This window comes from Tamandua tetradactyla, chromosome 12 (genome assembly GCF_023851605.1).
Source record: "Tamandua tetradactyla isolate mTamTet1 chromosome 12, mTamTet1.pri, whole genome shotgun sequence".
NCBI lineage: Eukaryota > Metazoa > Chordata > Mammalia > Pilosa > Myrmecophagidae > Tamandua > Tamandua tetradactyla.
The window spans coordinates 64,604,089-64,627,337 of NC_135338.1; the positions used below are offsets into that span (position 1 = coordinate 64,604,089).

Below are 23,249 nucleotides of genomic sequence, written 5' to 3' on the forward strand. Positions count from 1 at the left end.
AGCATCACAGTCAATTGACAAAGCCATTTTCCCAGTAAAAATCATAAATCGGTCAATCTTTAGGAAGCAGGTTAGAAATCTAGAAATGCCCCCAAGGTGTTTGCAACATTCTTTTTTTTAAGATCTTTTAAAAATCTTTGTGATTTTAAAGGCAGCTTCCTGTGCCAGAGGGAGGGGAGTCTTTCTCCAGCGCTTTTGCCTCTGAGCTTGGTAGCTTTTCAGAAAGACTGCAATGCAGCGGTTGCAAAAGTCCCTTTTAGTGTGGAGACAACTCATGGTGAAGCCTTTCACCCCCCTTCCCAAGTGCTGTCCGCTGCCTGCAGTTTGAAGGAGGAGGTGGTGAAGGTGCTATTCCCCTGGACCTAGGGTTCAGAGAGAATGTAAGCCGTTTTCTGGGTGACGGGGCTCAGGCAGTCGTGTCCTGCAGCAGCTCTGGTAAGTTACGATGCAGTGAGTTTCCTAGCAAAGGAAATCGAAGGCACCTTTGCCTTTTACACTTGATAATTTGATTTCATCTCTTTGCTCAGAGGGTGGATGATAAGAAGGTAAGGGAACTTAAAAGTCATGAATAGCATGTTTTTTAAATGTTCATGAATGCCCCTAGTTAAGGGGAAGAATTATGATTGAGTAGATCTCTTTTGATCCTAAGAAGTAGAACTTCAATACCTTATTAGTGACACTGTTGACATTTGAAGAGTCATCTTATTTGTTGTTGTCGTGTGCCCTCTAAATAAATTCTTGAAAGCATTTTTTAAAGAGATCTGCTTTTCCTTTGACTTGTTAAACATAGTCGAATTTCAGAAATGTGATAATGGCATATTTGTTTCTTTAACTTAGGAAATGATAGTTTCTTTAATCTGGCATGGAACATTTTGTTTTACACAATTTCAACCATATGGTGCTGGATGATGAAGTAGAATTTCCCTGGTTCTTATTTTTGCCTTCAGATGAGCATTTTTACATATGTGGCGAGTTGAATACTACCTCCAGCTGCTCCTCTTTGTTTATCTATGTGGGAGATAAAAAGTCAGAATTCAGATTTGTTTTGCTATAAATTGGTGGCCCCAAACTGTATTAAATGCATTATGGGTGGTAATTTGTATGTCCAGGGCCAAGAAATACAATGTCAGGGTTACCTTGGCAACTGCATGCATTCTGAAAAGCTCGTGAATGGATTCTGAACCTTCTAGTGTTTGAAGTAAGATTTTCCAGCTGAGAGCCTGCATTCATGATTAGTGGAAGCAAACTCAGCTTCCTATGTGAAGCACATCCTTTCCCTTTATTTACCAGTTTGTCTGTTCATACCAGTTCTTTCTCCAGTGATATCTGCTTTGGTATCTTGGTTCTTGAACAGAATATAGTCAAGAGATGGTTTCCAGCTTCAGGTTGGGGAACTAGCCTGTGTGTGTGTATAATATTCCGGCACTGCAGTCTGCCGTGGTATTTGAATGAGGGCTGAACATCCATACTTGCTAAGGGCTTGCCACTTTTAGTTGCCCATGGGCTGGTAGCCATGGGCGAGCTCCTTCTTCCAGCTGAAGAGCATCTCTTCAGTAATGTACCCAAGGCTCTACCAGAAGGCCTGACTTCCTGCTGGCAGCTCTTCCTCTGCTGTCTTCAGAGAACCATGATGCTTGGTTTTGGAGAATGTGGTCCAAATTAGACCCATATTCAAAATATCAAACTTGTGAAAATAATAAATGAGAGCATCCTATCTTTATTACCAAAGAATTATTTGCTGTTTCTTAGAAGTATTTTTTCAATTTTTTTTATTGTGAAATATAACCTGTATACAAAAAAGCAATAAATTTCTAAGTACATTTTAACAAGTAGTTATAGAGCAGGTTTTAAAATTTGGTATGGGTTGCAGTTCATGAATTTTCATTTTTTCTTCTAGCTGCTCCAAGACACTGGAGACCAACAGAAATACCAATATAATGATTCAGCAGTCATACTCATTTGTTAAATCCTATCTTCTTTGTTATATTCCTCCTTTTCTTTAAATAACATACATAAAAGCAATGAATTTCAAAGCACATTGCAGCAATTAGTTGTAGAACAGATTTCAGAATTTGGTATGGGTTACAATTCCACAATTTTAGATTTTTATTTCTAGCTGCTCTGAGGTAGTGGAGGCTAAAAGAATTATTAGTATAATGATTCAGCACTCATACTCATTTGTTAAACCCAGCCTTTTCTGTATAATTCCATCATCACCTTTGATCTTTAGGCATATTTGGGCTAACTTTTTAGTTGGAAGTGGCTGTCAGTAATATGGGATAGGGAGATAGAACTAGCTGATGTTCTGGAGGAGCTGGCTTCTCTGCATTTTAGGACTTATCTGGTCCAGGGACCCACCTGGAAGTTGCAGGTTTTAAACAGTTATCCTAGTGCACAGAACCTCTATAGAATCTTTATAATGCCCTAGGTATTCTTCAGGATTGGCAAGAATGGTTTTGGTTGGGGCTTGGCAAGTTATGATAGGTAACAGTGTCTAACTGAAGCATGCCTACGAGTGAACTCCAGTGTAGCCTCTCGACTCTGTTTGAACTCTCTCAGCTGCTGATACTTTGTTATACTTCTTTTCCACCTTTTTGTCTGGATGGCATTGCTGATCCCTTGGGCCAGGCTGGGCTTGTCCCTGGGAGTCATCTCTCATGCTGCCAGGGTGACTTTCATCCCTGGATGTCATGTCCCATGTAGGGTGAAGGGCAATGGTTTCACTTGCAGAGTTGGGTTGAGAGAGGGAAAGACCACATCTGAGCGACAAAAGAGGTCCTCCAGAGGTAACTCTTAGGCATACCTATAGGTAGGCTAAGCTTCTCCACTACATACATAAGCTTCACAAGAGCAAGCCTCAAGATCAGGGACTTGGCCTGTTGATTTGGGCGTCCCTAATGTTTGGCATAATATCCGGGGTTTCCCCAGTGGTAAAGCTTAATAGTTCCCATAATTTTTGTTTCTTAGAAATATTTGTAGCATACTTTTTTTGAAAACCATTTTCCCTTTTGTAAATTTAAACTTTATTGATATCTTGATTGTATGTTACTGAAATGTCTATTTGCTAATATTTTGTAAAATGCATCTAAACAACCTGACTGCAGAAGGGCATCTGAGAGTTGGAGTGGGAGGCCCCAACTGGGACGGTAATATCTGCCAAGGCTATAGCTCCTAAGAGAGGGGCAGGCCATGTTCTGGGAACACATTTTCCACTCTTGTAGAATTCATTCTCTTTGTTAATACACTTTCAGATCACACAGTGTAACTCTGTTAAAAATGAGGCTGGCCCAACTCTAGGCACACTTCAGTGGGTACGTGGCGGCGACATGTCTGTGGGCCTCACTTAAGAATCTTCAGCTAGTTTAAAAAGTTGAAAAAGTGATCAGATATGAGTAGAGATATGAATGAAGCTGATTTGGATAGGACTAAGGTATATCATAAGATGGTAAAGGATGATCTCATCCATATTTTAAAACTTCAACTTCTGTGTGAGACTAAAGGAAGAAATGTTTACTTGGTGCAAAATTTATATTTTGGCTAGTGCATTTCCTAATTTAACTTCTGTGGTCAGTTTAATTGAACAACATAAGTATATGGAATCTTGAATAGGGCATGCAATTTTATTGGTTTGTCCAGGTTAGTGTGATGCCGTGATAAATCCCATAGTGCTTTGGGCAGTGAATAAAGAAGTATTTGCAAAGTCCCCCTGGGGGAACGGGGAGAAAGGCAGAAATACTCAGCTTTTCTATTTGGAGAATTTCTTACATTCTCGCAAGCAGTGGGGACAACCAAATCAATAGGCCAAGCCCTTGATCTTGGGGATTGCCCCTATGAAACTCATCCCTGCAAAGGATAGGCTAAGCCTACTTAAAATTAGGCCTAAGGAAAAAATAAATAAATAAAAATTAAAAAAAAAATAAAATTAGGCCTAAGAATCACCCCCAAAGAACCTCTTTTGTTGCTCAGATGTGGCCTATCTCTCTCTAAGCTAACATGGCAAAGGAACTCGCTCTCCCCCGCCCCCCCCGCCCAACATGGGACGTGACTCCCAAGGGGGTAAATATTCCTGGCAATGTGGGACAGAAATCTTGGGATGAGCCAGACTCAGCATCAAGGGATTGAGAAAAGCTTCTCAGCCAAAAGGAGGAAGACAGAAATGAAACAAAATAAAGTGTTAGTGGCTGAGAGATTTCACAGAGTCAAGAGGTTATCCTGCAGGTTATTATTATTATTTTTTTTTACATGGGCAGGCACCAGGAATCGAACCCAGGTCCTTTGGCATGGCAGGCAAGCATTCTTGCCTGCTGAGCCACCATGGTCTGCCCCTGCAGGTTATTCTTAAGCATTATATAGATATCCCCTTTTTAGTTTATGGTGTATTGGAGTGGCTAGAGGGAAGTACTTGGAACTGTAGAGTGGTGTTCCAGTAGCCATGTTTCTTGAAGATGATTGTATCATGATATAGCTTTTACAGTGTGACTGTGTGATTGTGAAAACCTTGTATGTGGCATGTCTTTTACCTAGGGTATAGACATATGAGTAAAAAATATAGATAAAAAATAAATAATAGGGGGGAAAAGGTTAAAATAAATTGAGTAGATTGAAATACTAGTGGTTAGTGAAGGATAAGGGATATTGTATGTATGCAGTTTTTTCTTTTTTTATTTTGTCGGAGTAATGCAGACAGACGTTCAGAAAAATGATCATGGTGATGAATACACAGCTATGTGACAATACTGTGAGCCATTGATTGCACACCATGTATAGAATGTTTGTATGCCAAGAATGTTTGTGTGTTTGTTTGTTAAGTTTTGACAATAAAAATATTAAAAAAAGAAGTCTTCAGTTAATTCAATCCCTTTGTTTTACAGATGAGGAAGCTGAGGCCCAGAGAAGCTATGCCACTTGGTTAAGGTCCCAAGGCTGGTCAGAATTAGATCTAGGATCAGAAACCTGGCTCCTGGCTCTCTATTCTCCTAAGGATTGCTTTTCTGACAGAAGAGGTTTGCTCTTAATTTTTTGTTGTTGTTGTTGTTTTTCTTGTAATCAGAAAGAAACCTATCATGATAACTTAGAATTTAAAAAGTCCCCATCTTCCCTTCCTCCTTTCTTTTTTCATTTATTGAACTTATATTGTTTGCTGGCAGTGTTCTTGGGGTATGACATTTGCCTCATAGGTCGCATGCTGCGATGAGTACTGAGCCTGGAGCCCAGAGCCAGAAACATTAAGATCAATTCAGGCTTGACATCTGTACTGTGGTATTTGTGGCCATCCAGAAGTGAACATGGATCCTCACACTGAGTCAGGGTCATTGTATTGTTTTTACTAAGGCAGGACAACATAGTAACATTAGGAGGAGGTTTAGCCTACAAGGTAAATTACAAATTGATTTTTGGCCAGATGCCAGTTAATCCAAATTTTAATTTGCCAGTCTTTGAGAAGATTGAGATTTTATTGTAGAATTCAGTGTGGTAGATTGTGTTTTCCTAAATAGCCCCGATATTATCGCCTATTCTATATATTCTTCTGACCATGGGACTTTGACCAAGAGGTGGGTTCTTGTTCCTTCCCTTTGCATCTGGGTTGGGTTGTGACCACCTCACCCACTAAGTATGGCAGAAGTGAACCTGTGTGACTTCCAAACCAGGTCTTTAAAAGGATACAGTTCTTACCTGGTTTTTCTTTCATCGTTTTCTCTTTTTTAAGCCAGCCCCCATGCTGTGAGGAGGCCCAAACTAGCTGCACAGAAATCTTGTGTGGTAGGTCTGACTGAGACCCTGACATGTGAGCAAATGGCCCTTTGAGTGGTTCAGCCTACTTACCTTCTAGCTAAGACCCCAGACCCTGTGGGGTAAAGATGTGCCACCCCTGCTGCACACTGTCCACGTTACTGACCCCAAATCTGTGAACATGAAGAGTTGATGCTTATGCCACTACATTTGGGGGTAATTTATTATGCAGCCTATTTACTAGAATCTTTAGTGTTTTCATTCACCAGTTTAAGAGATGGCATTTTTTCACATGCTAGAGATAGAAAGCATAAGAAATGAGTACTTTCATAATCAGATTTTTTTTAATTTCTTTTTTTAGTAACAGCTTTATGAGATATAATTTGCATGCCATAAAAGTTGCCTAGTTAAAGGTACAATTCAGTGGTTTTTAGTTTTTAGTGCAGCAATCAACACTGTTTAATTCCAGAACATTTTTCACCCCAAAATGAGTACCAGATTCTTTACCTAATTTATTTGAGACAAATAAAAACGTATATTGTATAGATGTGCAGTCCTATGAATGTACTCCCAGGTCCTTGGCCAGTATGTGTTGGCCAGTGAATTCATCCTGAAGAGTGAAGCTAATAAACGTGAGAGTTGGGAGTTGGGTTAGACTGCAGTACTTAGGAAACATCTGTTACATTAACAGGAAAGAGTTCACGTTGAGTCTTTGATAAGAGATGAGCTTCAAACTGGATTTGTGGAGGGGGAAATAAGGAAAAGGAAAGGGTTTCGTCATAGGACAGAGACTGCTACAAGTGGAGAGGGATCTCTGGCAGGTCTCCCTTTTAGATCACAGGGGAGTACAGGGGTGCTTGGTGAGAGTATAGTGAGCACATGTGCAGCAGCCTAGGACATGCACATTCACATTCTTCCTTGATACATGAACACCTACTCCTGCCCGCCCCCCCACCATGGCTGGGGGTGGGGAGGTGGGGTAGCCCTTTTGCTGCCACACATGCACATGCAAAAGTTGACAGCATGGTAAAAGTGGACTGGGCTTAGCGGCCTAGACCAGAGGTCAGCGCGCTTTTTCTATAAAGGGCCAAACAGTAAATGCTTCAGGCTTTGCAGGCCAGTTGGGTATCCAGCTATTTAGTATGTAAACACATGGGCATGGCTATGTTTTGAGAAAACTTTAGATATAAAAACAGACAGTAGGGGTAAAAATAGACCTAGTGGGCTGTTTGCCTGCTCCTGGTCTGGATGAATGTCCCCTTGCCACCTGCTGGCTGTGACTTATGCTCCCTGTCCTGTCCCCTGTTATTTATATCTCTTGACAGGAGGACCAATGGTGTGACTACCTGAGTTCACAGTTCTTGGCCCCCTCCTTGTCCCATATAGGAATATTTAGGAAGTTTATCACATAAAAGGAACCCAATTAATATTGGAACAATTTTGAAGCCCCTGGAGCACTACCAGCCTTCTCAGATTTGGGAACTGTGGTAAATGTGTCAAAGAAGGAATGAGGCCAGCAGGCAGATAAGTAGCATCTGGATCTTGTTGCGCGCTAGGCATGTGGGGTAGTATGGGAAAGTCCAGAATGGCAAGCAGAGATCAAGAATGCAGTCTTCAGAAGTTTCCTTTTAGTCCTGCATGGAAAGCCCTGGATAAATGTGTTGATATACTTATGTGACAAAGAATTAAATTACCTCTTTTAAGAGAGAACTGCATCAAGAGTCTTAGAAATAACCTTTCAGGTGGAGAAAGATTTTTGCTTTTAGTCTTGAAGAACGCCAGTTTTTTTGTTAAAAGGAATCCAGTTACCTAGATGCCCCACCTGAAGGTTAACTTACTCAGGACTGTGAAGCAAGGTCCTCAACAAACAGCATGCCCAACAGTTCTCAAGGAAGTTTAGATGTGGTAACCCCAAAGGAGAAAGCCAGACTTGTTCTTTGATTCTTCCCTGCTTTTGAGTCAAGGTGAGGGTGTTCGTTAAGTTATGAGAAGTGAAATAGGCAGTGGTGTTAGAAGCTTGTGATAAACTAAAAATGAATTTACCAGGATAATCTCATTAAAATTGTTCTTCAGCTTAGAAGAAAAAAATTATTTTAAGGACAGTGAAGTGGGAGTACAGGACCTTGTAAAAAAAAAATCATGATATTCAATTAAAAATGACAAATTTTCATGCTTAGCTAAGCCTGTGTGTATTTCAGTGTGGCATTTCACAGGCAGATTCATCAGTTAGGATTCTTTTTGCAAGGTTCTTCAGACCCTCCACTTAAAATGAGCACCCCTGGTATGTGCTCCCATGGCAGCTTGTATTCAGCCACGGAACATCTGTGTATCCATGCAATAAGGCACATTCTGTTTCCTAAACAGAAAGCTGAAACTGGATGCCCCCTACCCTCCCCCTCCATAGAACACAACAGGCTGAGTTGAAATAGTCTGCAAAGAAAGAGTTAGGATGGGGTTTGGGTTTGGCACACCATGAGAAGACAGATCGTGCAGTGTTAGCACTTCCAGAACTAATCTGTTTTATTCCTCTTCCCCAATCCATTGTTTTTTTAAAAAATATTTTGACTGACGAATCTTCACACATATACAGTCCATACATGGTCCATGTCAGTGGTTCACAGGATCATCCCAAAAGTTGTGTATTCATCAACCTGATCGTTTTTAGAACATTTACCTCACTCTAGAAAAAAGGATAAAAAGAAAAAAAAAACCTCACATGTCTTATACCCCTTATCCCTCCCTCTCATTTCCCAGTAGTATTTCAGTCTACCCAATTTATTCTACTCCTTGTTCTCCCTGTTATTTTTTTATTTTCTAACCTTATTTTTTTACTCATCTGTCCATATCCTGGAGAAAAGCTGCATCAGACATAAGGTTTTCATGATCACACAGTTACTTTGTAAACGCTATATTGTTATACAGTCATCTTCAAGAATCAAGGCTACTGAAACACAGCTCAGCAGTTTCAGGTACTTCCTCAAGCCACTCCAATACACCATAAACTAAAAAGAAATATCTAAATAGTGCATAACAATAACTTCCAGGATAATCTCTCGACTCTATTTGAAATTTCTTAGCCATTGAAACTTTATTTTGTCTCATTTCTCTCTTCTCCCTTTTGGTCAAGAAGGCTTTCACAATCCCGTGATGTCGAGTCCCAGCTCATCCTGGGAATTCCTTCCCACATTGCCAGGGAGATTTACACTACTGGGAGTCATGTCCCGTATAGGAGGGAAGGCAGCGAGCTCACCGGGCTTTGAGATGCCATATCTGAGCAATAAAAGAGGTTCTCTGGTGTGACCCTTAGGCATAATTATAAGCAGGCTTAGCTTCTCCTTTGCAGGAATAAGTTTCATAAGGCGAACCCCAAGATCGAGGGCTCCGTCTATTGATTTGGCTATCCTCGCTGCTTGTGAGAATATCAGGAATTCTCCCAGCAGGGAAATTGAATATTTCCTCCTTTCTCCCCAGTTCCCCAAGGGGACTTTGCAAATACTCTTTTATGCACTGCCCAGATGACTCTGGGCTATTTCGGGACATGACACTAACCTGGAAATACCAACAAGATCTCATACCCTGTTCAAGATTCCATGTACTTATGGTATTCAACTAAACTGACCATACAAGTTAACTTGGGTTATGTGCTAACCAAAATACAAATTTTGCACCAAATAAACATTTCTCCCTTTGGTCTCACACAGAATTTGAAGTTTTAAAATATGAATGATATCATCCTTTACCTTGTATTCTGATTTACCATAGTCCTATCCATATCAGCTTCATTCATATCTCTAGTCGAAGTCTGATCCCTTTTTCAGCTTCTTAAACAGTTCCTTTATTGGGTAATGCTGACTTTCATAGCTTTATAGCTCTAGCTCTGAGTCTCAGGTTCCACATAAATACCGAAGTTTCTGCCATCCCAGTGTTTTATTAACAGTACCCCTAGCACCAGAGTGCAGAGGGAATGTGGACACCCAATGACAGAGGCCCAACTCTCCCACCATGCGCCTGCCCTACCTTTCCTTTCTCCTTGGCCCTTTCTCCCTGTTGACCTTCCTCCCAACCCCCAGCCATGGTTGTGTCCTTATGGTTCAACAATCTTTCTTCGCTGAGAAACTTAACTCAGAATCCATAGTTCCTAGAATATTCACTTTTCCTTCTAGCTGGGTTTTTTAAAATGTCGAATAGTTTTGGACAGTTTATCATTCATCAGTATGGGTGGTATCATTTATTAAAACTTGCAGCTTTGAATTATGTAAAACATATTCACTCCTTACTTTAAATTTGCTTATCTAAAAATTATTTGTATAATATGAAGTTAGAGTAAGACTGGAATATATAAGTTGCTGAAAAACATCTCCTGTATCATCTTTAAAGATAATTTTGAAATGTAATTTAATGTCTGCAAGCCATTTGGTATGCAGGTTTGATTTGATGCTTGGAAAAGTAGTGCTAAGGGAAAAGTATCTTTTTTTAACAAATTAATATTTTTGATAAATTAATATTGATTGAGCATGATTATCATACAACAAAAAGCTTAAAACCTAGGATTGTAAAGGGATTTTTTCCCTATACAACCCATGAAATAAGATGTTGAATTGGTCTTTCATATAAACCAGTTTTTAAACATTTGATTTTCTTTTATTGCATTTACCTATGCTGATAATTTTTAAATCTGAAAATTGCTGAAAATACTTAACTTCTGATTATTCTTCAGATTATAGCTTTAAGCATCTTCTCCTCTGAGAGGTCTTTCTTCTATCCCACTTAAGTAGGTGTCACTGCCATGTACTCCGTGTACTTTCCTTTGGTAGTTTGCATCATACACATGCAGTTACTTGTGCTATTTCCCATTCCCTATAAACTGTCAACTCTGTAAGGCAGGGCCCCTGTCTTTTGTTCCCCTTTACCTATCACAATGTTTGCCTCACCGTAGGTCCCACTTGAATGTTTATTGAATGAATAAACCAACACTGGGTGTTAGTTTCTTGTGAGGTGGTTGTGATGGTCTGCATCAGCCCTTTCCTCTCTAGGACTGCTTCAGCAGTTTCCAAGTATTTTCTGATTCAACCAAGAAATAGTCTCCCATTACTAACTTGTTCCTTTTACAGATTTTTGAATATTTCTATTTTTTCCCCCTCTGCAAAGAGTAAGAAACAACTAAGAATAGATGGCTTTTTATATCCTGAATAGGCTTTCTATATCTTTCTTTTCTCTTCCTTTGAATTCTTTCTTATATAAGTGAACAAATATATTGTGAGGGGTAATATTTAAATGGATCCTTCAACTTCAAATATAGAGATTATTGAAGAGAATGAGTTAGTAGAGTTAGTATTAAAAACAAATAGAACCCAGCCCAGTGCATTTGATCTTTTTAATTTATAGGCAGTTCTCTTAAGTTTTATTTCCCTAGTGCCTTCAACACGTACCAAACTGAAGAAAGGGTGCTGCATTGGGAAACATTTGCTAGGCACTGTTTGGTGGAAAGAGCACAGAGCCTGGATCACTCAAGGCTTTGGGTCCCAACTCCCCTCGGGTACCTGGGACTTAGCTAGGTGTTATGCACAAAGTGTGTGCTGGGTGCTACAAGGGCCATGGAACAGGAAGGTGGGGATTGTCGTCGTGTATCCACCATGGGTGCCCTTACAGACTGTCCTGGCTTCCTTTCCTGGAGCTGAGCTGTACTGTTTTAACCTGCATTTAAAGATTTACTTTTAATATTATTCTGATAGAAAATTTTATTAATGTATTCATTTTATTTATGTAGAAAATGTTGACAGCCCTCACATCTGTGGCCAACTTGATATTTGACAAGGCTGCCAAGTCCACTAAACTGGGACAAGACAGTCTGTTCAAAAAATGGTGCTCAGAGGACTGGATATCCATATGTGAAAGAAAGAGGACCTCTAGCTCACACCTTATATAAATTAACTCAAAATGGGTTAAAATATAAGAGCCAGAACCATAAAACTCCTAGAAGAAAATGTAGGAAAGTATCTTTGAGAATCTCGTGGTTGTCACAATGATGAATACACAACTATGTGATGATATTGTGAGCCATTGATTGTATACCATGTATGGATTGTATGTGTGTGAAGATCTGTCAATAAAAATATTTTAAAACATATCTTGTGGTAGGCAGTAGTTTCTTAGACTTTACAGCCAAAGCATAAGCAATGAAAGAAAAAATACATAAATGGGACTTCCTCAGAATTGAATATTTTTGTGCTACAAAGGACTTTGTCAAGAGGGTGAAAATGCAGCCTCCTCATTCGGAGAAAATATTTGGAAGCTTCATATCTGATAAGGATTTATAGCCCAATTACATAAAGAAATCCTACAGCTCAGCAATGAAAAGACGAACAACCCCAGTAAAGAGTAGGCGAAAGTCTTGGGTAGACATTTTTCCAAAGAAGAAACACAAATGGCTAAAAAGCACATGAAAAGATGTTCAACATCATAGCCACTAGGGAAATGTGAATCAAAACCACAGTGAGATATATATCATTTCACACCTACTAGAATGGCCACTATTTAAAGAAAAACAGAGAACTGTAAGTGTTGGAGAGGATGTGGAGAAATAGGAACATGTATTCCCTGCTGTAAAGTAAATTGGTGCAGTTGCTGTGAAAAACAGTTTGATGGTATAGAATCGCCATATGATCCAGCAATCCCACTATTAGGTATGTACCCAGAAAAACTGAAAGCAGGGATGTGAACAGACATTTGCATACTGATGTTCACAGCAGCATTATTCACAAAAGATGGAAGCAACCTAAGTGCTCATCAGCAAATGGATGGATAAACAAAACTATATACATAGTGGAATATTGTTCAGCTGTAAGAAGGAATGATGTTCTGATGTGTGTGACTACATGGATGAATCTTGAGGACATTATGTTGTGTGAAATAAACCAGACACGTAAGAACAAATACTGTATGATTCACTGATATGAACTAATTATAGTAAGAAAACTCATAGGTTATTAGGAGATAGAATGGGGGTAGAGAATGGGGAGCTGATGCTTAATTTGTGCAGAATTTCTAGTAGGTTGGTTGTAAATGTTTGGAAATGGATAGAGGTGATGGTAGCATATTGTTGTGAATGTAACTAACGGTGTTGAATTATTCGTGCTGATGTGGAAAGGGAAAGCTTAGAGTCATATATCTCATTAGAAGGAGGGCTAGAGGATGAAACACAGGACTGTATAAAAGTGAACCCTGCTGTAGACAATGACTGGTTAACAGTACAAATATAAGAATGTTCTTTCATGAATTATAACAAAGGACATCACTATTACAAAAGTGTTAATATTAGAGTAGTATATGAGAAAAAATATACCTAATGCAAACTATATAGTTAGTAATATTTTAGTATTCTTTTATCAGTTCTAACAATGGTACCATACCAATGTAAAGTGTCAACAATAGGGAGGTATATGGGAACTTTGTGTTTTTTTATGTGACTTTCATGTAAACCTACAACTTCTCTAATTAAAAAAATAATAATAAAAAAACATGCTAAGTGAAGGAAACCAAAAGAAATACTATTTGTTGTATAATTCCATTTGTACAAAATGTAAATATAAAGAAATCTATAGAGACAGAATTAGATTAGTGATTATGTAGGGCTGGCTATAGAGACAGAATTAGATTAGTGATTATGTAGGGCTGGAGAAGGACAGAAGGAGTGAGATGTGACTGCTGAGGGGTGTGTGGTTTTTCTTTTCGGAGTAATGAAAGTGTTCTAAAAGTGATCGTGGTGACGAATGTACAACCCTTAATAGTAAAAAGCTATTGGTTGTACACTTTGGATGGATTGTTTGGTATGTAAATGTATCTCAATAAAACTACTTTAAGAAAGTGTTGATAATAGAATATTTTATGTTCAAAATATTGATTTTTTTTTTTTTTTGAAACTTAAGACGTTTGATGTTGCATAACAAATTTCTGTTTACATTTGCTGGGTAGCATTGCAGGGACTTAGAGTAGAGGTGAAGTTCTCAGACTCTGTGTTTGCACTGCCTGGTTTCAAACCCCAGCTCTACCACTTGGCTACGCAGACTTCACTGTAGTTTTCTCATATTTAAATTGGGGGAAGGGGGTGTAATAAAGAACATCTATTACCTGGAAATATGGAAAGATTAAATGAGTGCATGTAAAATGTTTAACGCAATGTCTGGCAATAAATAGTAGCTATTACTAAATTCAGTGGGTAAACTTCAGTGAATCATAACTAGATTAGACAGAAGCCAACATTGCAGAATAGTTTATTTGAAAGACTAAGATGAAAATTTCAGGGTGACATGGAGAGGTCCCACACTTTGATACAACAATAAGTTGAAATAATATGATCAGTTGGATGCTGTGTAGGAAAGTTTGTGTTGGTAGGTCTAAGCAATTTAGTGATATGTGGGTTATATTTGATTTGAAGTAAATTTATTTTAGATGGTTTATGTCTATAAAGCATATTAAATTCAGAGATTCTAGAAATATACTAGAAATCTTACATTTCTAACATGATCCTATCTAGTTGTAAAAATACGTCTAACATTTTATATTTTAGGAATTAAGTATGAATATGTTTCAGAGAAACATATCATAATGCCAAAAAACACAAAAATTTGTAAAATTCATTGCATTACAGTTTCAAAACACAACTTCTTTCTCCCCCAAGAATAGTTTTAAATATTACCCAGCTACGTGGGTTAATCACTTTGCTCTTAATTAGTTCTTTGCCTCCTTCTCATTCAAATCTGCTTGGATAATGCTTTCAAAAGTAAGTGAAATGATTCTAATCATCTCTCACATTATAGTAGCTAGAAAATGAAGCAAATAATTAATTAAATGATTTGAGAAAATTAATTTTAGCCTAGTAAGGGTCTTAATATCTCCCTTGATGTCAGAAAAGGGCTTCTTTTTTTCAGGGGTGGTGGTGGTCATTTATTTTTATTAGCCTATCAATGTTACATTTTGTACATAATATCTAGTTGTCTATTTTTTTTTTTTTACCTTTGCAGTAGTTCATGCAAGAACTTATTTATATTTGTAGTGTTAATTGGTGGGACACGTGAGTCTTTATAACCTCTTTCAATCATGTTCACTTTCAATATGGTAATATTTCTTATAGACCTGCTAGTGAACTGCCTTCATTTCGATCTATTCCCTTGTAATAAAGTTCAACCTCATTAGCAAGCTATTCACCCATCTCAAGCTTCTGTATATCTCCAGGTCCCCTATATTCTGTATTATAAACTTCTGATTTTACCTTTACCATGGTCATAAATGTGAAATTGTATTATAAGCTTCTGATTTTACCTTTACCATGGTCATAAAAGTGAAATAATACAGTATCTCTCCTTTTGTATCTGGCTTATTTCACTCAGGCCAGATGCATCTCATCATATGGTTCAGGATGTCATTTCATTTTACTGCTGCATAATATTCCATCATATGTACATACCACATTTTGTTAATCCACTTGTCTGTTGATGAGCATTCTTGGATTGTTTCCATCTTCTAGTGATTATGAATAGTGCTGCTCTGAACATTGGTGTGCATATTTGTCTTTGTGTAACTGCTTTCAACTCTTCTGGGTATATTCCAAGTAGTGGTATTGCCAGGTCATAGGGCAACTCGATACTTAGTTTTCTGAGGAACTAAAAAACTGTCTTCCATAGTGGCTGTGCCTTTAAATTCAATCGTAGATATGTGATTCTTTTAGTTGCTATTTTGAGCAGAATTTTTTATCTTAATTGACTTCTTGGTTAGGTATTGCTTGTGCATAGAAACATTACTGATTTTTGCACATTAATTTTATAACCTGCCACCTTGCTGAATTATTAGCTCAGCTTACTTTGTTGTAGATTCCTCAGGATTTTCTAAGTATAATATTATGTCATCTGCAAATAATGAAAGTCTTACTTCTTCCTTTCCAATTTGGATGCCTTTTGTTTCTTTTTCCTTTTGATTGTTCTTGCTAGAACTTCTAGTACAGTGTTGAATAAAAATGGTGACAGAGGGCATCCTTGTCTTGTTCCAGATCTTATGTTCAGCCTCTCAACATTGATTATGATGCTGGCTATTGGTTTTTCATATATGCTTTTTATCATATTGAGGAAGTTACCTTTGATTCCTAGCTTTTGAAAAGTAGGAATACTTTATCAGAAAGGTATGTTGAATTTTGTCAAGTACTTTTTCAGCATCAGTTGAAATGATCATTTTTCCCTTTCGATTTGTTAATGTGCTATATTACATCAACTGATTTTCTTGTGTTGAACCATCCTTGCATTCCTGTTATAAACCCCACTTGGTCATGGTGTATATAATTCGTTTAATGTGCTGTTGAATTCGATTTGCTAATATTTTGTTGAGAATTTTTGCATCTGTAGTCATAAGGAAGACTGGTCTGTAATTTTCCTCTCTTGTAGCATCTTTACCTGGTTTTGGTATTAAACTGATATTAGCTTCATAAAATGAGTTAGGTAGTGTTCCTTTTTTCTCAGTTTTTTGGAAAAGATTGAGCAGGATTGGTGTTAGTTCTTTTTGGAATGTTTGCTTAAATTCCCCTGTGATCCCCTTTGTGATCTAGTTTCCTCATCTGTGTAATGGGCAAAATAAGTATCTACTTATGGCATTGTAAGGAATAAATTAATAATTATAAGTAGTGTATATTAAATGCTTATTGTGCGGTAGGATACTGTTCTAAGTACCAAGGATACAAACATGAATAAGACACATTTATGTCTTGAAAAGCTCACAGTCAAGTTGGGGAGAGAGAGAGAGAAGGAAGCAAAAGCAAATGCAAGTTTATAGTGTTACAGTGGGTATTCTTATAGGACCAGGATTGATGAGACTGTTGAGGAGGAAGGGTCTGCTGAGGAGGAAGGGTCTTTTTCACTGGGAGGGGAGGCTTTAAGAAATGTGAGTTCAGCAGCCAGTAAATGCCTCCTGAGTGTGCCTGATACCTTGCTTGATGTTAAGGCAACAGAGATAAATTTAGTCTGATCCCTGTATTAAAGGAGCATAAATTCTAGTGAAAAATTGAGTCTAGTGGTAAATGGTAAATGTCAAGTGGTTGAGTGGAGTATTCATGAGGGATGAAGTATTTAATAGACAATGGAGGGTGTTCTAGTTTGCTAGCTGTCAGAATGCAATATACCAGAAATGGAATGGCTTTTAAAAAGGGGAATTTAATAAGTTTCTAGTTTACAGTTCTAAGGCTGAGAAAATGTCCGAATTACAACAAGTCTGTAGAAATGTCCAATCAAAGGCATCCAGGGAAAGATACCTTGGTTCAAGAAGGCCAGTGAAGTTCATGGTTTCTTTCTCAGCTGGAAGGGCACATGGCGAACATGTTGTCATCTGTTAGCTTTCTCTCTTGGCATCTGGTTTCATGAAGCTCCCCAGGAGGTGTTTTCCTTCTTCATCTCCAGAGGTTGCTGGCTGGTGGACTCTGCTTTGTGGTACTGCAGCACTCTCTGCTCTCTCCGAAATCTCCTTCATTCTCCAAAATGTTTCATCTTTTATAGGACTCCAGAAACTTATCAAGATCTGCCCAAATGGGTGGAGACATGTCATCACCTAACCCAGTTTAACAACCACTCTTGATTAAATCACATCTCCAGGGAGATGATCTGATTACAGTTTCCAACATACAATATTGAATAGGGATAATTCTACCTCTATGAAATGGGATTTAGATTAAAACATGGCTTTTCCAGGGGGCATAGATCCTTTCAAACCAGCACAGAGGGAGTGAAAGAGTAGGGCCAAAAACACAAAAGGATTGGTGGAGAAGGAAAAGGGGGAAAATGGGTGTTTGTGAATTTGAATGGCAAGTTGAATTTGTGTGATTGTTAAATTAATTTCAGTTTCATGAGTTCTATATAATTTTTCACGCAAATTTTATCTTTAAATGTCATAATTTTTGTTTCTGCACTGAACTTTAATATTGTTAAATTCTGATTAAGGAAAAGCTTTCTTTGTCATCACATTTGAAAATATTTTCCTGCCCCTGTGCCTTAGAAAACAACAACAAAATTATGTAGAAAAAAATTAATATAGAGAATATGTGGGAATTTGGTTTACGTGTGGAAGATTTTTATTCTCACATGGAAAGGATATGGCCTTTTTCTTTGCCTGATGTTTTCCTGCCAGATTTATTAGATGGAGTTGTTAAGTTGGAAATACTTAGAAAATGACATGGCCAATTTCAGGAGGGTGATAATCCTATAAAATCATGAAAGAAAATTTGTTTGATTTTATTTAACTTGAGCTAATATATTTAGAGACTATACACCTATTTTTTCAGTAAACTGACCTGGTTGTTGGCTGCAAATGGCTGTTGGGGTATACCTCATGTTCTAGTTTGCAAGCTGCTGGAATGCAATATACCAGAAACGGAAAGGCTTTTAAAAAGGAGAATTTAATAAGTTACAAGTTTACGGCTCTAAGGCTGTGAAAATGTCCAAGTTAAGACACCAACAAGAGGTTACCTTCACTCAAGATTGGCTGATAAAGTTCAGGGTTTCTCTGTCAGCTGAAAGGGCATATGGTGAAATCTGCTAGCTTTCTCTCAGCTTCTTGTTTCATGAAGCTCCCCCAGGGGCTTTTTCCTTCTTCATCTCCAAAAGTCTCAGGCTGCGTGGATTGTCAAGCTTTTTCCAAAATGGTTCCCTCTTAAAGGGCTCCAGTAAGCATCCCCACCTTGAATCGGTGGAGACACATCTCAGTGGAAACCACCTAATCAAAAGTTACCACCCGCGGTTGGGTGGGTCCCATGTCTAGTGGGAACAATTAAAAAAAAAAAAAAACTCCCACCCAGCAACACTGAATAAGGATTAAAGAACTTGGTTTTTCTGGGTTTCACAACAGATTCAAAACAGCACACCTCATAATGGGTATGGCTTAGTTATTACCCAGATACTATATAATTGTAGTCACATAATCTTTGAGTGCTTATATTTATTTATGTATTGCAACAAAGTTTTAATGTCCTCATGGTACTTTCTATAAACAGAGTGCTTTGTTTATCAATTTATATGCATTTGACACACATTTAATGATTGCCTCTCATAAGTATGTGTGGGACCATGTACATTTGAGATTGTTAGTGGCAAGTGGTTAGAAATAGAGCATTTTTCAGTTGGGCATCATGTCTGCATTACTGTTTTTTTTAATTATTGTATTAAAATTTTATCTCAGCCACTGAGTTTTTAGGCAGTCCCTTATTTTCACCTGAGGCAAGTGTCTCTCTCATCACACTCTACGTCCAGACTTGACTCCCCTCTTAAACAATTTGAAAACTAGAATAGATGAAACAGTGGTGTCTGGTTTGAATCTGTTGTGTACCCCAGAAAAGCCAAATTCTTTGATCCTCATTCAGTATTGCTGGGTGGGACCTTTTTTATTGTTTCCATGGAGATGTGACCCACCTAATTATGGGTGGTAAGGTTTTTTTTTTTTAACTTTTTTCATTGTATGGTATAACATATATACAAAGCAAAGAAATACAAAAGCAATAGTTCTCAAAGCACTCTTCAATAAGTGATTACAGGACAGATCCCACAGTTTGTCATGGGCTATGGGTGGTAACTTTTTATTAGTTTATTAGTTTTTTTCTTTTACAGCACCTAATCTGCTGTTTATTTTTGTTTTCATTTCAGATATTATATTTTTCATTTCAGGAATTTCATTTTATCTTTTTCATGTCTTTCATTTCACTCATTATGTTCACATTTTCCTCTACATTCTTGAATATATGCAGCATAATTACAGTAGTTATTTTAATGTCCTTGTTTTCTAATTCCATCATCTCTTGTCATTTTTTTGGTTTGTTTCTATTGATTAAATTTCTCCTGGTTAATGTATTTTCTTGCTTGTCTGTATGACTAATAATTTCTTATTAGTTAATGGACACTGAATTTTTATTTTTTTACATTTTGGGTGCTGGCTTCTATTGTATCCCTTTAAGATAGTACAGACTTTGTGAGCTAATGCAGTTGAATTATTTAAAAGATGTTAGGACAGGTCCAAAGCAGCCCTTTAGCCTTGGGCTAATTCAACACCACTACTAAAGTAATTTCCTTTTGATGATTCTATCTGGTGTCCTACCTGAAAAGGCTGCTCTGAAGCCCCATAACAAAGACTTTGAAGTCTCAAAAGGATCTGATTCTACTCTAGCTGGTGGGAACATAAACTATTCCCAGCCCTACATGACCTTCAAGAATTGTTTGGTCTACTCCTTTCCCAGGATTTTCTTCCTGGCTTTGAGTGTTTCTGCTCGTGTACATGCAAATTCGCACTCAGTCAGTCTCAAGGGGATCTCTGCATATCTAAAGCTCTGTCTCAACGCAGTCCCTCCTCTCCCATATGCTGTCCCACAAATTCTAGCTGCCTTACCCTTTCCAAACTCTAATCTCTGTTTCTTCACCCCAGTGAGGCCAGTGGGCTGTTTGGCTTCCCTCTTCCTACCCTGCAATCTGGAAACTGCCTCTAGGCCAGAGGTCAGCAAACTATGGCCCATGGGTCAAATTCAAACCTGTCACTGGTTTTGGTAAACAAAGTTTTATTGAAATACACCAATACCCACACCCATCCATTTACATATGGTAGCACCAAAGCAGTCATAGACAATGATAGAGTTGAGGTGTTGCAACAGTGACCTTATGGCCCATATGCCTAAAATATTTACCATCTAGCCCTTTATATAAAAAGTTTATGGTGCCTTGCTCTAGGGAGTATGCTGGCATACTCATAGGGCTCATTTCATTCATATCCCTTATTTCAGGGAACATGATCCTAACTTGTTCAGCGTCTGAAAACTGTTTCATTTCTAAGCTGCCAGAATGCAATATACCAGAATTGAAATGGCTTTTAAAAAAGGAATTTATTAGGCTGCTAGTTTACAGTTCTAAAGCCATGAAGATGTCCAAATTAAGGCACCACCAAGAGGTTAACATCACACAAGAAAGGTTGATACTGTCCGGAACAACTCTGTCATGAGAAATCACATGGCTGGCATCTGCTAGGGTCTTTTGGGTTCTGGACACTCTCTCAGCTGGGAAGGCACACAGCAATGTCAGCCAGCCTTCCCTCCTTGTTTCATAAGGCTTTCCCAGGGACACCTTCCTTCTACATCTCCAATGTTCTCTGGCTGTGTGGGCTCTGTTGGCTCTCAAGCTTTTTCCAAATGGTTCCCTTTAAAAGGGCTCTAGTAAAAGCAACACCACTTTGAATGGGTGGAGAGACAGATCCACGGAAACCTGAAAAGAGCAGCCTTTTCAGGTAGGACACCAGATAGAATCATCAAAAGGAAATTACTTTAGTAGTGGTGTTGAATTAGCCCAAGGCTAAAGGGCTGCTTTGGACCTGTCCTAACATCTTTTAAATAATTCAACTGCATTAGCTCACAAAGTCTGTACTATCTTAAAGGGATACAATAGAAGCCAGCACCCAAAATGTAAAAAAATAAAAATTCAGTGTCCATTAACTAATAAGAAATTATTAGTCATACAGACAAGCAAGAAAATACATTAACCAGGAGAAATTTAATCAATAGAAACAAACCAAAAAAATGACAAGAGATGATGGAATTAGAAAACAAGGACATTAAAATAACTACTGTAATTATGCTGCATATATTCAAGAATGTAGAGGAAAATGTGAACATAATGAGTGAAATGAAAGACATGAAAAAGATAAAATGAAATTCTTGAAATGAAAAATACAATATCTGAAATGAAAACAAAAATAAACAGCAGATTAGGTGCTGTAAAAGAAAAAACTTAGTGAAATTGAAGAAAAAGTAAGAGAAATGATCCAAAATAGAGCATGGAGAGAAAGAAGACTGAACATTTGTGACTCATAGACAATATCAGCTGACGTAAGACATGTATAACTGGAGTCCCATAAGGAGAAGAGGAGAATATTTAAAGAAATGGCTGGGATTTTACACGTTGGATGGATTGTATAGTGTGTGAATAAAACTCTTAAAAAAAAATAGCTAGAGGTTTTCTAAATGTGATAAACCACAATGTTCATACAACTCAAGACACAATAAACAAAGAAAACTATCCTAAGTCACTTCATAATCAAATTGCTTTAAAAAAAAAAGTGATAAAGAGGAAAAAACGGGAGCCTGAAACTGTGGACTTTGGGCCTTCTACATAATGCCCAATGAATGCAGGTGGCTGAAGGATGCACTGATGTAGAAGTAGATTGGTGAATGATGGTGTGTACTTATGAATGAAGATTGTGCTGCTACGAAAAGGAACAATATCGTGAGGCACGCAACAATGTGAATGAACATGTGGGACATTTGGGAAGACAAAATAAGCCAGAAACAAAAAAACAACAATGGTATGGTATAGTTGGATTCCAGTGTCAACTTGGCTAGGTGAAGGTGCCTAGTTCTATTGCTGTGGACATGAGCCAATGACATGTGAACCTCATCTGTTCCTGATTACATCTGCAGTCGGCTAACAGGCATGCCTGCTGCAAAGAATGATATTTGATTTAATTGGCTGGTGCTTAAATGAGAGAGTGCAATGTGGCACAGCCTTGCGGCTCAGCATACGTCGTCTCAGCACTCGCAGCTCAGCCCAGGCCTTTGGAGATATAGAAAGGAATCACCCTGGGGAAAGTTGTTGGAACCCAGAGGCCTGGAGAGAAGGCCAACAGAGATTGCCCTGTGCCTTCCCATGTAAGAAAGAATCTCAATTGAAAGTTAGTTGCCTTTTCTCTGAAAATTATAAATAAATAAATCCCCTTTTAGTAAAAGCCAATCCATCTCTGGTGTGTTGCATTCCAGCAATTAGCAAACTAGAACAGATGGTCACCTTTAGAAAATGCTTGTAAGAAAACAGGGGCCTAGCTTGTAAGCTTTTAGAGCAGACACATTAAGTCTGGAGTGATGATTATTATTTCTGGATTTTGAGAGGCTGTTTTATATATGTAACCTGATATTTAGAGATAAAAATGAAGCTGAACAGGTAGGGGTTAAAGTAATACAGAACATAGGGTTAAGGACGACAGTGTCTGTATTTTAGAACCACACATGCTGTTTGAGACCAATGGAAGAAAGGTTTATTTTATCTGGAACTAAAATTTTCTGTAGTGCATAATCTAATTCAACCTATCTGTATAGCTCATTTGAACAAGTGAAACACAGGGAGCCCAGAATAAGAAAGAGGTCCTTTAATTCTGTAGAGATTATTGTAATGCCTGGGTACACCCTAGAGTATATTAAGCAAATAATCTAAAAATATTGGCAAAGTCCCCTGAAGGAAGGGAGAAAGAATATGAAACTATTAAACCTTACCATCAGTGTATCCAGATACTGTGTCAAACGTCAGGTACACCCAAATCAATAGGCCATACGTCAATCATGAGGCTTATTCTTGTGAAACTTATGTAGGTAGTGGAGAAACTTAGACTACCTATAGACATGCCTAAATTTACTACTGGAGGACCTCTGTTGTTGCTCAGATGTGGCCTCACTCTCTCTAAGCCCACCT

At 38.1% G+C, this 23,249-nt stretch overlaps 1 protein-coding gene across 16 annotated transcripts in view; it reads left to right on the forward strand.

The window, feature by feature from the left end:
* Positions 1-23,249, forward strand: part of TRAF3 (TNF receptor associated factor 3) — a 187,872-nt gene that overhangs the window by 82,343 nt on the left and 82,280 nt on the right. For 13 of the 16 annotated variants that reach the window (XM_077123635.1, XM_077123640.1, XM_077123636.1 and 10 more), the window contains one exon: positions 4,872-5,003. The exons of the other annotated variants lie outside the window; for them this stretch is intronic. Coding sequence is in view for 5 of the 13 variants with exons in the window: in XM_077123627.1 (XP_076979742.1) it covers positions 4,872-5,003 (132 nt within the window). In the remaining 8 variants the exon portion in view is untranslated. The remainder of the gene's footprint in view (positions 1-4,871; positions 5,004-23,249) is intronic. 16 annotated transcript variants of the gene reach the window in all.